This window comes from Protobothrops mucrosquamatus, unplaced genomic scaffold (genome assembly GCF_001527695.2).
Source record: "Protobothrops mucrosquamatus isolate PMUCROS unplaced genomic scaffold, P.Mucros_1.0 scaffold154, whole genome shotgun sequence".
In the NCBI taxonomy this organism is placed as follows: Eukaryota; Metazoa; Chordata; class Lepidosauria; order Squamata; family Viperidae; genus Protobothrops; species Protobothrops mucrosquamatus.
The window spans coordinates 292,880-307,535 of record NW_015386518.1 but is presented as its reverse complement, the minus strand read 5'-3'; the positions used below and the strand labels follow the sequence as shown (position 1 = coordinate 307,535).

General features: G+C 46.4%; 2 protein-coding genes across 2 annotated transcripts; both read left to right on the top strand.

Moving 5' to 3' along the window:
* The first annotated feature begins 1,735 nt into the window (after window positions 1–1,735).
* Window positions 1,736–7,959, top strand: LOC107285217 (protein S100-A16). Its single transcript, XM_015813388.1, has 3 exons — window positions 1,736–1,873; window positions 6,713–6,891; window positions 7,657–7,959. Exons 1-3 carry the CDS (start codon window positions 1,867–1,869, stop codon window positions 7,819–7,821), a joined length of 351 nt encoding a protein of 116 aa, XP_015668874.1. The 5' UTR covers window positions 1,736–1,866; the 3' UTR covers window positions 7,822–7,959.
* A 1,964-nt stretch (window positions 7,960–9,923) lies between these two features.
* On the top strand, window positions 9,924–12,009 carry LOC107285218 (protein S100-A16). The gene is made up of 3 exons (XM_015813389.1): window positions 9,924–10,024; window positions 10,986–11,155; window positions 11,720–12,009. Exons 1-3 carry the CDS (start codon window positions 10,018–10,020, stop codon window positions 11,879–11,881), a joined length of 339 nt encoding a protein of 112 aa, XP_015668875.1. The 5' UTR covers window positions 9,924–10,017; the 3' UTR covers window positions 11,882–12,009.
* The last annotated feature ends 2,647 nt before the right edge of the window (window positions 12,010–14,656 follow it).

Sequence of the window (14,656 nt, the reverse complement as noted above, 5' to 3'; positions counted from 1 at the left end):
TGGCTGCCAGCCGCGCCTCGCTCGGCTCATAAAAATGCAGCGTCCGCATAAACCACCGCAAATCCCTCCGATTAAAACACCAAAAACTTCCCAGAAAGAATGCGACACCTGTCCCATCAAGACTGAAAGGTGTGTGTTGTCTACTAAGGCGGGTCGATAGGCAAAATAAATCAATAAAAGCCACATTTTCAATTCCCATGCTGAGAAACGGACCAACGGAGCCCTGAATCGAGTTATTTTTTTCCAAAAAAATAATAAAAAAGGCCATCGATTTTAAATTCACCGCTCACATTTTTACAGTCAGATGCGTTCAAGATTATTTATGGGGTATCCAAATCCAGCTGAGCTCTAGAGGGCAGCAAAGGGGTGATGTGTTCAGCCTCTTTGCTGCCACCTGGTGGGTGTTCCCAATAATTGCAGCCGAGATAGAACTGCTCTCTTTTAAGGTTAAAACAGGCTGCAAATTTAGCCCGTTGGCTTGGCTGCTTTGAAGAGCCCCCTCTTTCTAAAAGGGGAAATGGTCGTAAAAAGAGACTGAAAGGGAATTAATTCGTCTAGCGCCAGTAAATTGAGGACTATTTGCCTATAAATAAATGGGCTTGGTATCTTTAATATCTCTGGCCAATTTTTTTTAGTGCATTTCTGAATTTTGGGGGTTTGTGCTTTGGAGCAATCTGACTTTTGATTAGATGGATAGATTAGATAGATAGATAGATAGATAGATAGATAGATAGATAGATGATAGATAGATAGATAGATAGATAGATAGATAGATAGATAGATAGATAGATAGATAGATAGATAGATATAGATAGATAGATAGATAGATAGATAGATACAAACCCAGAGATGATAAATAAGTGATAGATGATAGTTTGATAGAGAAATGGAGGGATGAATAGACAGATAGATATAGAGGATAGATAATATAGACAGACACAGAGATAGATATAGATAGATAGATAGATAGATAGATAGATAGATAGATAGATAGATAGATAGATAGATAGATAGATAGATAGATAGATAGATAGATAGATGATATCTATCTCTTATTTGATTAGATAGATAGATAGATAGATAGATAGATAGATAGATAGATAGATAGATAGATAGATAGATAGATAGATAGATAAATTGATGATAAATAAGGGAGAGAGAGATGATAGACAGACAGACGTGTGCATTGTATCCCAGTTAAAAACGGAACGAAGGAAGCCAAACATAAGTTTTAAATGAAGAGGCCTCTCTTTCTTGAACTGATTAACCAACAGCTGCTATAAGGTGCAGCCGCTTACTAAGTCTGGATTAACGAGAACAATCTCATGCTCCAGAATGCCTCAGAGCAGCTGTCAAGGGCGCGTCTTGGAGAATGACAGCGACAGGCCAACCCTCCAGATCCTGACCGAAATATGCCACCCCACCCCTCCCTCAGAGATTCCCCCCCCAAAAAAGGGCAAGCACCCTTTGGCCCTCTCCAGCCTGGGCCTTGACTATCCCCTCCTGGAGACCAGGGGGACACCCTCTCTGCCCTGCCTGGTGCCATCCGAGGGCCTGGCATGGCGGTGCCAAGCCCTGGGGCAATTTGGCAATCATGCCACGTGGGATCCAGGGGGGGGATTACTCAGAGGAACACCCCAAAGAGGGCAGGAGGGGGGAGGTGGAAAAAAGAGGGAGAGAGGAGGGTTTTGTTTTTTTTTAAAGGAAGCCTGTCCTGGTCTCGTGATCCAGGGGCCGGGCGTAACTTTGGATGGGAGTTACTGTCTCTCTCTCAAATAGACCAGCTTGATAAACAGAGGCGAGTCGGACGGGCAGGCAGGCAGGACAGGACAGGAAAGCCGCCGGAGCCCAGCCAGACAAGCCATCATGCAGGGTAAGGAATGCAAGGGGGGCTGCCACACACAATGGCGGCGTTGTGGGTGGGTGGGTGGGTGGGCAGGGGGTCCCTTAAGAGGTTTCAAGTTTGCTAAAAGCAGCCCAGCATTTTCAGATGGCCCCCTTCCGTTTGAAGAGATCTGGTCCGCCTGTGCATCAATCGATCGATCGACTTATTGATCCATTCACACAACCGGACCCGTTCAGAAGAACAAAGTGGAAAGGGAGACTTGGGGAAAAGAGGAATGGGGGGTGGGTGTTTTGGGGGGGGGCTGTGGCCTAAAGCAACTCTGAAGAAGGCAGGCTGCGTGTCGTCCAAGCTCTGGCACAGATTCCCACGACACCCAAGACCCGGGTTAGGCAGTTGGGCACCAAGATAGGGGGGATGCCAGTTTTTTCTCGACGGGCAGAGAATTAGATTTTCCTCTTTGGATTTGGAGATGGTTTGGGAGGGGAAGCATGCTGCGCCTCGGTTTGACCTGGGTTTGAGGGGGGGGTCTTGTGAACCTGCCTTGTTCTTTGCAAGATAGGGGGAAATTGTGGCACCCCTTCCTCCTTCCCCAGCCGGCCTGGAGCCCTCGATCCGATTCCTCCCAACTTCGGAGGCGGTTGAAATACGACAGGTCAAGTTGAAACTTGTCAAAAGTTTTGCTAACACCCAGTCTGGAGTTTAAGAGGAGAGAAAGGGGGGGGGAGGAAAAAAAATCACAGTTTTTGACTGCTTCGGGCAAACTTTCTGCAACCTGGCGCCCTCCAGATACAGCAACCACCTCTAGAGATTTGGGACTTCTGGGAATTGTAGTCCCAAGTTTCCGGGATGGGGAGATATTGGAATAATGTTGCGTTTAATTTGCAAGTGGCTTCCCAGGCTGTTTTATTTCAGAAGCTGCGTCCAGTAGCAATTATACAAAAATCTCACGTCCTGGGTGTAATCTTCCCTTAAAATAATAATAATAATAATAATAATAATAATAATAATAATAATAATAATAATAATAATAATAATAATAATAATAATAATAAGGAAAGAGGGATTGTTAATTTGACATTCCCTGAAGGGTGCTGATTTTCAGCTTGGGTTTAAAAAAATCAGGCAAGGAAGATTTGGAGCCAAATTTATCGATAATCCGAAATCAGTTTCCAAAAAATGATTGCAGGGAGTCCTCAGTTTAAGACGCGCTGTTTAGTGACCGTTCAAAGTTGCTTAACGGCCGCGTGATTCGCCGATCCAGCACAATGGATCGTTTCATGATTGGGCAAAAAAAGGCCATTCAATCGGACGGGACTCACTTTAAAACAAAAACGAAAACGCCTTGCTTAGCAGCGGAAATCCTGGTCGCTAAGTCGAGGACCCACCCTTATCGAGTCATTTAAGCCACAGCTTTCTTGAAAATGGCCGGGGAGGGGAGGGGAGGCACTCCCCCAGGGCTTTCCCTAGCAAACAGCGCTCCAAGGTAGACTTCTCCTGAATAGGGAGGCTCCACCAGGTTGCTCAGCCTCGGCCGCGTAAACCTGCTCTCCTCGCCTTCCTGCGGCACTGTCACTTTCAGAGTTGTGGTGGGGCTACTCCCGAGGCAAGGATGATAGTCATTGTAGTATTTAAGAGCAGTAAAATCCACTTTGGGACCTCGCAGCAAAGCCAAAGAGAGCTGGGCCCTTCCCCACCTTGTGGCCATGAGTTCCACAGGCACGATTAAGCTCTACCGAAAGGAAGGGTTTCCTGTTGACAGGAACCAGGGCAAACATGAGCAATTCCTGTTGCTAATTCGAATTATTACATGGGGCAAATCTCTCTCTCTCTCTCTCTCCCTCTCTCTCTCTCTATATATATATATCTATATATATCATCTGTATCATCTATCTATCTATCTATCTATCTATCTATCTATCTATCTATCTATCTATCTATCTATCTATCTATCTATCTATCTAATCTATCTATCTACTTGCCTGCCTCTCTGTCTCTCTATCTCTATCTCTCTATCTCAATCTCCATCCATCTATCCATCCTGTCTATCATCTCTCTCTGTCTGTCTCTCTATCCATCCATCCCTGGCGTCCATAGAGGCTTAAGACTAATTTGAACTCGGGCCCGCCATTCAGCCACGGGGCATGCCTTTTCACCCCACCCCTCCCCTGATTTATGAATGGGTTTGCTCTCTTGCTATTTTTCCCCCTCTTTATAATTCATCCATCGCACTCCGCTCGCTTTGAAAACAGCAAAAATCCCCTTAAAAACGGGCTGAAAATCAACTTTGCAATAAATAAATAAATAAATAAATAAATAAATAAATAAATAATGACAAACCCTAACCCTCACCCCCCCCCCCAACAGGGATATTAAAAACAAACAAAGGAGCAGTAAAACAATCACAACCTGAAAATTAAAAGACGGGGTGGGGGGAAGAATTAAAAACTGGGGAGACGCCCCGATTGCTCAAGCCGCCCGTCTCGAATTGGGAAATGCTAAAATTGGAGCTGGGAGGAACCGAAAACTGTTTATTTTACAGAAATGACTGGAATTCATACAGGTGGTCCTCGAGTTATGACCATAACCGAGCCCCAAATTTCCATCGCTAAGCGAGGCAGTTGTTAAGTGAGCTTTGCCCCCATTTTACGACCTTTCTCTCCACCGTTCTTAAGCGAACCGCTGCAGTCGTTAAATTAGTAACACGGTTGTTACAGGCTTCCCCCGTTGACTTTGCTTGCCTGTGATCGTCATAAATGTGAGTCAGTTGCAAAAGTTCTGGATTTTTATCCCGGGGATGACATAACGGTCGTACATATGTCACTTTTTTCAGTGCCGTTGTAACTTGGAACGGTCACTAAATGAATTGTTGTAAGTTGGGGACTTACCTGTATTTTACTGCCTGAGCTTTCCCTGCTGGAAAAGATCCAAAAGTGGAATATTTTTTCTTTCTTTAAAGAGAGCTCAGATCTCCCTAGAGAACCGTTCTGATTTAAATCTCTCCCTTTTTTGTGTGTTTTTTGCTCCTTGCTGTGAAGTTTGAGCTGCGGGGAAACTAATTGGGGATTTTTTGAAACAAAGACTGGCTGGAAAGGAGTCAAAATAAATAGGCCAAATTGGAAAAGAAACACCAAACTTTCTAAAAATCCATGGCAGGAAACAATGTTTTTTTCTCTCTCTCTCTGTCGGGAACAAAAACATTGATTTTTCAAGAGTTGCTTTAATGGCTCGCTTACCCCAAACTCTCCATGGCAACGTCTGTGTGGAAGAAGAAGAAAAAGGGGGGAAAAATAGGTTTTTTTCGTACAACTAAATGGCAAAGGATCAATTTCATTATTTAAAGGATCATTTTAAGTATCTCGATAAACAGCAGGGACGATTCTACGAATCTCAAAGCTTCTGGACAGCTAGTCCTCCACTTACGACGTATAGTGGCCATTCAAAGTTAAATCCCTGAAAAAAAGTCACTAAGGGCTGGTCCTCGCACTTATGACCGTCGTAGTCACGCGGTCGCCATTTGCAACCATCCCAGCCGGCTAAACCAGTTTTCTCAAACTTGACCACTTTAAGAGACTGGGGGATTCTGGGGGTTGAAGTCCACCCCTTTTAAAGCAGGCTGACTGGGGGATTCTGGGAATCAAAATTGAAGAAACCGATGTACCCATTTCACAGACAGGGGAAACCGAGGCAGCTCCACTCTGGGAAATGCCTAGGGACCCAAACGCCCATTTTTTTTTTTATTGCAGGCCCTAACTCGAAATAGTCCATCTGGGAGGAAGCTAGAGAAACTAGCTTGACTGGAGTTACGCAAGGCAGTTGGCAACTCCCTTATCGCAAGCGGGGTGTGTGTATGTGTGTGTGTGTGTGTGTGTGTGTCCCCTTCCCACGTTATCCGGTTCCTCCTCCTTCGGGGATGAATTCTTGGGAGGCGCCCAAACCCCCCCCCCCCCACTTTCTCAGACCCAATGAATAAGCGGACAAAAAAGGCTAAATCCAATCTAAACATCTGGCTGACTGTGCAAAGAACGATAACAACAACAACAACAAAATAGTCCTCAATTTACGTCAATTCTTTTAGTGACTGTTCAAAGTTACAACGACACCTTAAAAAGGGACCTAGGACCGTTTTTCATACTTACAACCACTGCAGCATCCCCCCACGTGATCAAAATTCAGACACTTGCCAACTGACTCACATTTACGACGGTTGCAGCGTCCCGGGGTCACATCATCCCCTTTTGCGACCCTCTGACAATGGGGGAGCCACTTAACAACCGTGTTGCTAATTTAACAACTGCAGTGGTTCACTTAAGAACAGTGGCGAGAAAGGCCGTAAAACGGGGCAAATCTCACTTGACCGTCACTCAGCCATGGAAATTTGGGGGGGGGCCTATTGTAGCCGTAAGTGGAGGACTTGCCTGTAACAGACCGCACAGTCGTGTTGAGCCAGCACAATGTTGGCTTGAATCTGCTGGATTCCTTTTCCATCTTAAAAAGATTTGCTGGCAAAAAAATAATAATAATAATCAAAAAACCAGAAGCACGCCAAGCTCTAATCAGTTTTTGCAAAAAAAAAAAACCAACCACGCAACCCCGGGGAAAGCCACAACACGCCGAATGACGAATAACACAAAAACTCCAGACAGACCAGAATTGCAAGCTCGGTCAGAAGCGTGACTCGAATCCACATCAAATAGGCAAGAAACTGTGGTGTGGTTTTTGTTTGTTTGTTTGTTTGTTTACAGGCAGAGATTTAATTTTCCATTTAAATTCGGCAACGTTGAGGAAGGTCTTAACTGGTTCATTTCACAAAGCGGAAAGGGTACCAACGGGTGATCAAACCTATTTTTGATTTTTTTTTTTCCCCAGGAGCCAAAGGCAGCATGACGGTGACAGGAGACTCTTCGGAGCTGGAGTGGGCTATCCAGACCCTGGTGAAAAACTACAACAAATACTCCGGGAAAGGATGTTGTTGCCGCAGACGGCGAGGGATCAGCAAATCCGACTTCAGGAAGATGCTTAGCCACGAACTGAACCACATGCTGACGGTGAGCAGGGCGGCTCCTGAACTCGGGTCCCGTCCGAATTTGGGCTCAAATGGAGGGGGATTTCCGATGGGATTTCAGGATTTTGTGATCATAACCCGCAACATTAAAGTCGTCACACCTCTGTCCGTGTTTCTCAACTTTTAAGATGGCTGGACTTCAACTCCCAGAATTCCCCGGCCAGCAAAGCGATAAGCAAAGCAGGCTGGGGACTTCTGGGAGTTGAAGTCCATCCATCTTAAAGTTTCTGAGGCTGAGAAAACACTGCCCTGTGTCATCAAATTAGCATGCTTGGGATCCTTCCTGGTTCTGACCTGGTCTACCTCGAAGGGCTGGTGGACTGAGCGCCAAGGAAAAAGAAATGCGAAAGCATGACGCTCTCCCCGTTTCTAGGGACTCCGACTCCCATTAGGGAGACGGTTATCCATTCAGGATGATGGGGACCCCAGGCCAGACAGAGAGAAGGCTAAGAAGAAACTTCCTAACAGTGAATAGGGGGTTGGACTAGATGACCTCTGAGGTTCCTTCCAACTCTCTATTCTATTCTATTCTTTCTCTTCTATTCCCTTCCATTCTATTCCTAATATTCTATTCTATAGTATTAAATAGATTCCACTCAATATTCTATTTTATTCTGTTCTGTTCTGTTCTGTTCCTCACTCCAAATTAAAGACGGAGTTATTCCCCTCCCCACCGCGCCTCTGAACTGGGTGGAAACCAGTTTTCCTCATCCGCCTGATCCTCTTTCCTCCACTTCCTACCCTCCAGGACACCAAGAACAGGCAGGCGGCCGACAAACTGATCTGCGACCTGGATGAGAATCAGGACGGGGAGATCAACTTTGACGAATATTGGAACTTGATCGGGGGCATCGCCAGCCCCATCTCCTGCCTGATCCGACAGCAGGAAGAGAATGAGAAATTCAAAAAATAAAGACAGCCGTGGAATCAAAGGGAAATAATCCACCGTAATGACCCCAAAAGCCCCTTGACCCCATTGCTGACCCCTAGTTCCCTGCATTTTGGTCCGGCTAACCTTAAGAATGTGGGGCAGGGGAACTCTGGGGCAGGGGAGGGGGGGTCCTCAGAAATTAAGGGAGTTGTCAAACTGTGAATAACACTGGAATAAAGGTTGGCGCCTCAAAACCCAGGACTGTCTCTCGTTTCTTTGTAAACTCTTTCCCCTCAAAAAAGCTTCTGGTCCTCATTGAGGCCAGAACGAAGCCAACGGCCTCTCTGAAACAAAATACAGGTCGTCCTCGGCTTACAGCATCCCCTGCTTCTACGTTAAGCAGAGGATTTTTTTTATTTTTAGTAAAATAGATTTAAAAAATTGTTTACCTTGTGGCCCCCACTCACATCTTGTGGCAGGGAGTTCCGGAAGCCAACGAATGCATCTTCCTTCTGTTCTGCTTCAAATCTCCACAGTTTGAGTTTCATCCTAAGGAAAAATAGGGGCAGAATTTACAAAAGCCGTTTTCTTTACAGGGCGTACCAGAAATCAGGAAATCTGATTTAAGTCCGTCAGGTCTCTAAAATAACCTCACAAAGAAGGGGGAAAAAATCTGCCTCTAGCGATATCAGAGTTTTTCAACCTGGGCAGCTTTAAAAAGCCTGACAAACCGTACTCAACAAGTTGTCCTTAATGGTTAATAGTAATAATAGTAATAATAGTAATAATAGTAATAATAGTAATAATAATAATAATAATAATAATAATAATAATAATAATAATAATAATAATAATAATAATAATAATAATAAAGTTTGAAGGGACCTCGGAGGTCATCTAGTCCAACCCCCTGCATGGAGTCTACATGGAGGGAGGTAAGCCGTGGGGTACCACAAGGCTACTCTTCAACATCTTCATCAGTGACTTAGATGAGGGAATAAAAGGGGAACTCATCAAATTTGCAGAGGACACAAAGCTGGCAGGAACACCCGACACCCCATAAGACAAACTCAGGATCCCAAAAGATCCAGTTTGTGTCACCACATTACAAAAAAGATGTTGAGGCTTTGGAAAAAGGGCAGAGAAGAGCAACTAGGATGATTAAAGGCCTGGAGACTATAACATACTGAAGAACGGTGGCAGGATTTGGGTACGTCTGTTTTAATGAAAAGAAGGACGAGGGGGGACATGATAGCAGCCTTCCAATATTTGAGGGGCTGCCCCAAAGAAGAGGGGGGGTCAACCTATTTCCCAAAGCCCCTGAAGGCAGGAGAAGAAGCCACGGATGGGAGTTAATCAAGGAGAGAAGCAACCTGGCATAAAAGGAGGAATTTCCTGAACGGCGTTTACAACGGGGTTTCCAGAGAAAAACCTAACCTTGAGCAAACTTAACTAGAATTAAGGAGAGATTTCCTGGTCACGAGAACAGTTAACCAGTGGAACTGCTTGCCTCCAGAAGTTGTGGGTGCTCCATCCTTGGAGGTTTTTAAGAAGAGATTGGACAGAAATAGGATAGGGTTTCCTGCTTGAGCAGGGGGCTGGACTAGAAGACCTCCAAGGTCCCTTCCAGCTCTGTTCGGATTGATTCTGATTGATAAATGATTAACCAGCTTTTAAGGTGCTGCCGCTGGCGAGTTCTGAATTAGTTAGAACAATGTTGTTCTCAGGATGAATCCGGAGCAGCTGCCGAGGGCGCTGTTTGCAGAACGATAGCGCCGTGCCCACCCTCCAGATCCTGATTGAAATATGTCACCCCTTCCCCCCCCTTTTTTTTTTTGCTTCTCCAGCCTGGGCCTTGACTGTCCCCACTGGAGACCGGGGGGGGGGGGAACCCTCTCTGCTATGCTTTGTGCCACCATAGTGCCGGGCACAGCAGTGCCCAGCCTGGGCCAAGCCAGGGGGGCGATTTGGCAATCGTGGGTGGGTGGGATTAGCCAGAGGAACACCCCAAAGAAGGCGGGGGGGGGTGTGTGGAAGAAAGAGGGAGAGAGGAGGAACTTTTCCCTTTAAAAGGAAGGCCCTCCTGGCCTCGTCATCTGGAGGCCGGGCATAACTTTTGGATAAGAGTTATTGAACCTCGGACAGACCAGCTTGATAAACAGAGGCAAGTCGGACAGGCAGGCAGGCAGGCAGGACAGGCCAGGAAAGCCGCGGGAGAGCCCAACCACACAAGCCAGCATGGAAGGTAAGGAATGCCAGCCACAATGGGGGCACTGAAAGGTAAGTGGGTGGGCAGATGCCACCTTAAAAGCAAAAAAAAAGAAAAAAAGAGAGAGAGAGATTATTGGACACCCTCCCCGTCGCTCAAAGGAATGTGACTTGTCCCAGCTGTCCTGTGTCAAGGCCTTTCACGTCCTAACACAACCACATCTGCCTAACAGGGGTCCTTGGGAAGGACACGATGGCCAAATCCGTCTTGAACATCTGGCTGATGGTGCGATCAGGCAGAATACAGCCAGTCCCCCCCACTTACAAGCCTTCGAAGTTACAACGGCGCTGAAAAAGATTTTCTGGAGAGAGACAGAGCAGAGCCGGTGTTCTTTATACCTTTTTGCAAAACATTCAAGGGGCTGCAAACCTAGGTGGATTGTAATGACCAAAAAAATTAAATTAAATTAAAAAAAAAAATATTCGCCGAGCTGGTTGGGTTTAATCCAAGCTGCTAGTCCTCAGGAAGGAAACTAGAGAGGGCCGTGAGCTGTAGTTAAAGCACATGAAACTGTGGTGAGCTGTATATATACTGTATTATGTGTTGATTTATCAAACATTTAGCCTGCCCGTCGCATATTCTCCCAAAGCGTTTTCTTTCTTTCTGTTTCTCTTTTTCTTGGGTCTATTTTGTTGTTCCTACTTTCCTGCTTTTATTTTATTTTATTTTATTTTATTTTATTTTATTTTATTTTATTTTATTTTATTTTATTTTATTTGTCTTTCTCTTCCTGCATTTCCTTTTTTATCTTTTCGTTTCGTTTTTCCCTTTCTTCATCTAGGGCTTTTCTTTTTATTTCTGTTTTCTGAGGAGTCTCTGTGTCCCAAAGCCTAATTTAAATGCATAATTGAGAAAGCTCTTGATTTAATTCACGCCACGCAGGACGCAGGAGTGGAAAGGGGACCAACAGTTGATCAACCCTTTTTTTTTTCCCCAGGAGCCAAGGAGAGCCCGACGGTGACGACTGATCTCGAGCGGGCTATCGAAACTGTGGTAGAGTGTTACAACAAACACTGCCACAAAAGTTTCTGGAACAATAAAGAGCAAGGGATCAACCAGAACGAATTCAGAGAGATGCTCAGAAATAAACTGAACCACATGCTGAATGTGAGCGGGACGACTCCTGAACTCGGGTCCTGTTTGAAATTGGGCTCAAACAGAAGAGAATTTCAGGCAGGATTTCAGGATTAACCTATGTCAATATTTCTCAAGCTTAGCCACTTTAAGACGCGATGGGGAAGGGGGGGGGACTTCAACTCCCAGAATTCCCCAGCCAACAAAGCTATAAGGAATTCTGGGAGTTGAAGTCCCCCCCTGCCATCTTAAAATGGCCAAGGTTGAGAAACACTGCCCTGTCTATAAGTAGCGTTCTTAGACTCTCTTCCTGTTTTTTGACCTGGTCTACCTCAAAGGGCTGGTGGGCTGAGCATCAAGGGGGGGGGAAGCAAAAGCATGACGCTCTGCTCGTTTCTAAGGACTCCGACTCCCATCAGGGAACCGGTTATCCATTGAGGATGATGGGGGCCGCCAGGCAGACAGAGAGAGGGGGGCTAAGGACCCCACTCCAAATTAAAGACAGAGTTATACCCCTCCCCACCGTGTCTCTGAAGTGGATGGAGATCAGTTTTCCTCATCCGCCTGATCGGTTTTCCTCTGCTTTCTACCTTCAAGGGCGCCAAGGAGAAGAAGCTGGCCGACGAAGAGTTCAAAAGGCTGGATGCGGATGGCGACAAGAAGATCAGTTTTGACGAATATTGGAATCTGATGAGTGAAATGGCCCAGCACTTCTCCAAGAGGAAGGAATATGAGGCGGAAAAGAAAGATGGCCCCTGAATCAAAGGGATATAACACCCCCTGTGGGGAAGGAGAAATTCAGGGGAGGCTGGGGGGGGAGGTATCTCAGAAATTAAGGAAGTTGTCAAACTGTGAATAACACTGGAATAAAAGTCGAAGCCGCAAAACTCAGGGTCCTCTTTGCAAAATCTTTCTCCTCAAACAAGCTTCCAGTCCTCAAGAAGGACGGACGAGGCCCACTGCCTCTCTGCAACAGACTATAGGTCGTCCTGGACTTGCAACATCCCCCACTTCTGTGTTAAATAGAGTAAAATAGATAAAAACAATTTAGCTTGCGCGCGCGCGCCCCCTCCGTCACATCTTGTGGCAGGGAGTTCCACAGGTTAACGAATGCATTTTCGCTCCACTTCGAATCCCACAGTCTTGAGATTCGCCTTAAGGAAAAACAGGGGCAGAATTTAACAAAGTCCCGCTTTTTTCTTTACCCGGTGCGCAAAAATCAGGGAATCTAATTTCAAGACCAGCTAAAACTATCCGTCAGGTCTCTAAATAACGTTAAAAAAAATAAATAAAAAAAAAACATGGCTCTGTCCATATCAGTTTAAGGACGGGTGGACTTCAACTCCCAGAATTCCCCAGCCAGCTTTTTTTTTTATGCTAAAAAGTTTTTGCAAAAAATGAGTGGGAGGAAGCAGAGGCCAAGTTCTGCATTCTGACCAGCAGAGGGCGACAAAGGGCTTTGGAGACACCAGCAGACCCGCCCTTGCCCTGCAGTGACCCATGAGAACCACCAGAGGGCAGCACACAGCAGACAGCAATATTACGGGAAAGATACAGTGGAAAAAGCTGGGAAAAGCATGGGCACCCTTTCAGGGCTCTTGACGGTTATTCAACAGGGAGAGAGGGAGGGGATGTTATGCCCTCTGCGTATGCTCAGGAGCTGGGCACGTGGGGGAAATGTCTCCTTTTTTCAGCGGAATCGCAGCTTGAAAAGGCCATTAAACGGATAGTCGTAAGTCGAGGACTACCAGCAATGAGATTTAAAGCCAGCCCGGTCCAATCCTCCGAATGGGAATTTTACCCCGCTGTCGGTCACGGAACAAACATCATCATCATCTTTCCTGGCTCAAAGCTGGACTTCGAACAACTCCGCCATGCCTGTCGGATGACTCATCTCGTTAACATCCAGCACAGTCATCTCGGCTCCAGATTTTTTCGGGGAAACGTGTGTTTGTGTGTGTGCGTTTGTGTGTGTGTGTGTGTGCCGCTGGCCGAGTGGCGCAACTGAAGAGCCCAGCTGGAAAAAAAGGACCAATTTAGGCATTTGTGGAAATATCCATTCCCCCCCCCCCTTCTCTTTCTGCAGCTCTGAGTATAAAAGGCAGTTTTTGTCTTTTAAAGGGCTGGTTTGAGCTAATGGTGAAGCCACCAGGGTAGTAAGTGGGAGACTGGGAGTTCTAGTCCCGCCTTAGGCAGGAAAGCCGGCTTGGTGCTTTTCTGCCAATCAATCACCAGGAGGCTGGGAGTTCTAGTCCTGCCTTAGGCAGAAAGTTGGCTGATTGACTTTGGGCCAATCCCCAGGAGACGGGGAGTTCTAGTCCCGCCTTAGACACGAAAGCCCACTTGGCGTCCTTCCTCCAATCCTCGGGAGGAAGGGAGTTCTAGCTCCGCTTTAGTCATAAAAGCCGACTGGGTGCCAGCTCACCTCACAGGCTTGTTGTTACAGGGAAAACTGGGAAGAGGAAGGCGAATTGGATACGTCTGAGTGATTTGTGAAAATAATAACCGAAAGAAATAAAGGGAATATTGATGGCCCACCCCACCCCTTCCCCATTTTGCCAGGCACAACATGGCACTGCCAGGGGGGTTCAAAGAGCACCCCAAACGGAAAGGGAGAAGACCCGTGGAGCTTCCACTCCGGGGAGCAGTCTACCTCCCGATCCCAGTAGCTGGGAAGACGATCCTTCTGGGTTGGCTGGGATCCGGGGGTGGGGGTGGGGCACGCAGAACTGGATTTCCGCTCTCTGCCGAGACGGTGCCAGGGAACAATGCGGGCATCAATGTGCGCTCAGCCTTCGGGAGCGGCTGAGAGGGTTCAGGATGTGGCCCGTGGCGAGGGAGGACAAAGCGGGCCACGCCTGGCTACACACACACAACACGCACCACGCAGCAGCACAATCAGAAAAGGCATTCTGCAAGCCGCGGACCAACGGACGGGCCCGGCTGCAGGCAGCCATCCAAAAACTTCCATCAGCAGTCTCCCTTCAAAAGAGGATTGTTCGAATCCAGCCGGGGCTGCAAAATGCTTTTTCCCCCCCCCTCAAAAAAAAAAAGAACGCTGATCTGTGGAATTGAAGCTTCAAAAACGGGAGGGGGGAATGATGAGCACACCAGGGCAGGCAGGCCGAAGTTCAACTGGTGAAGCCTCCTCTCCTTCTCCGGAGACCCAAGTTTCCACCCAAGCTGGCTGAGAATTTTAAGTTTAATTGTGCTCCTTTATTGATCCACTCATTAAATTAATTTTATCTCTGTATCAGAGAGATGGGGGGGGAGAGAAACTATCCATTTAATAAATGGGTGAATAAATAAAATGAGCAAAGTTAATTCCTCCCCTCCCTCCAGGTCAAAAGTGGTAGCTGATGGACAGGAACCGCTGCCACGGTGTGGGAAGAGAGGCCCGGATTTATTGATTTTGGTTTTCAAAATTGATTTGTTGAGTTTATATGCTGCTCTGCTCGTTGTTTTGAGGCCGGAAAATAGAGAGAGAAAAACATTGTAAATAATCAAAACCAATTAAAATGATCAAAGATAAAA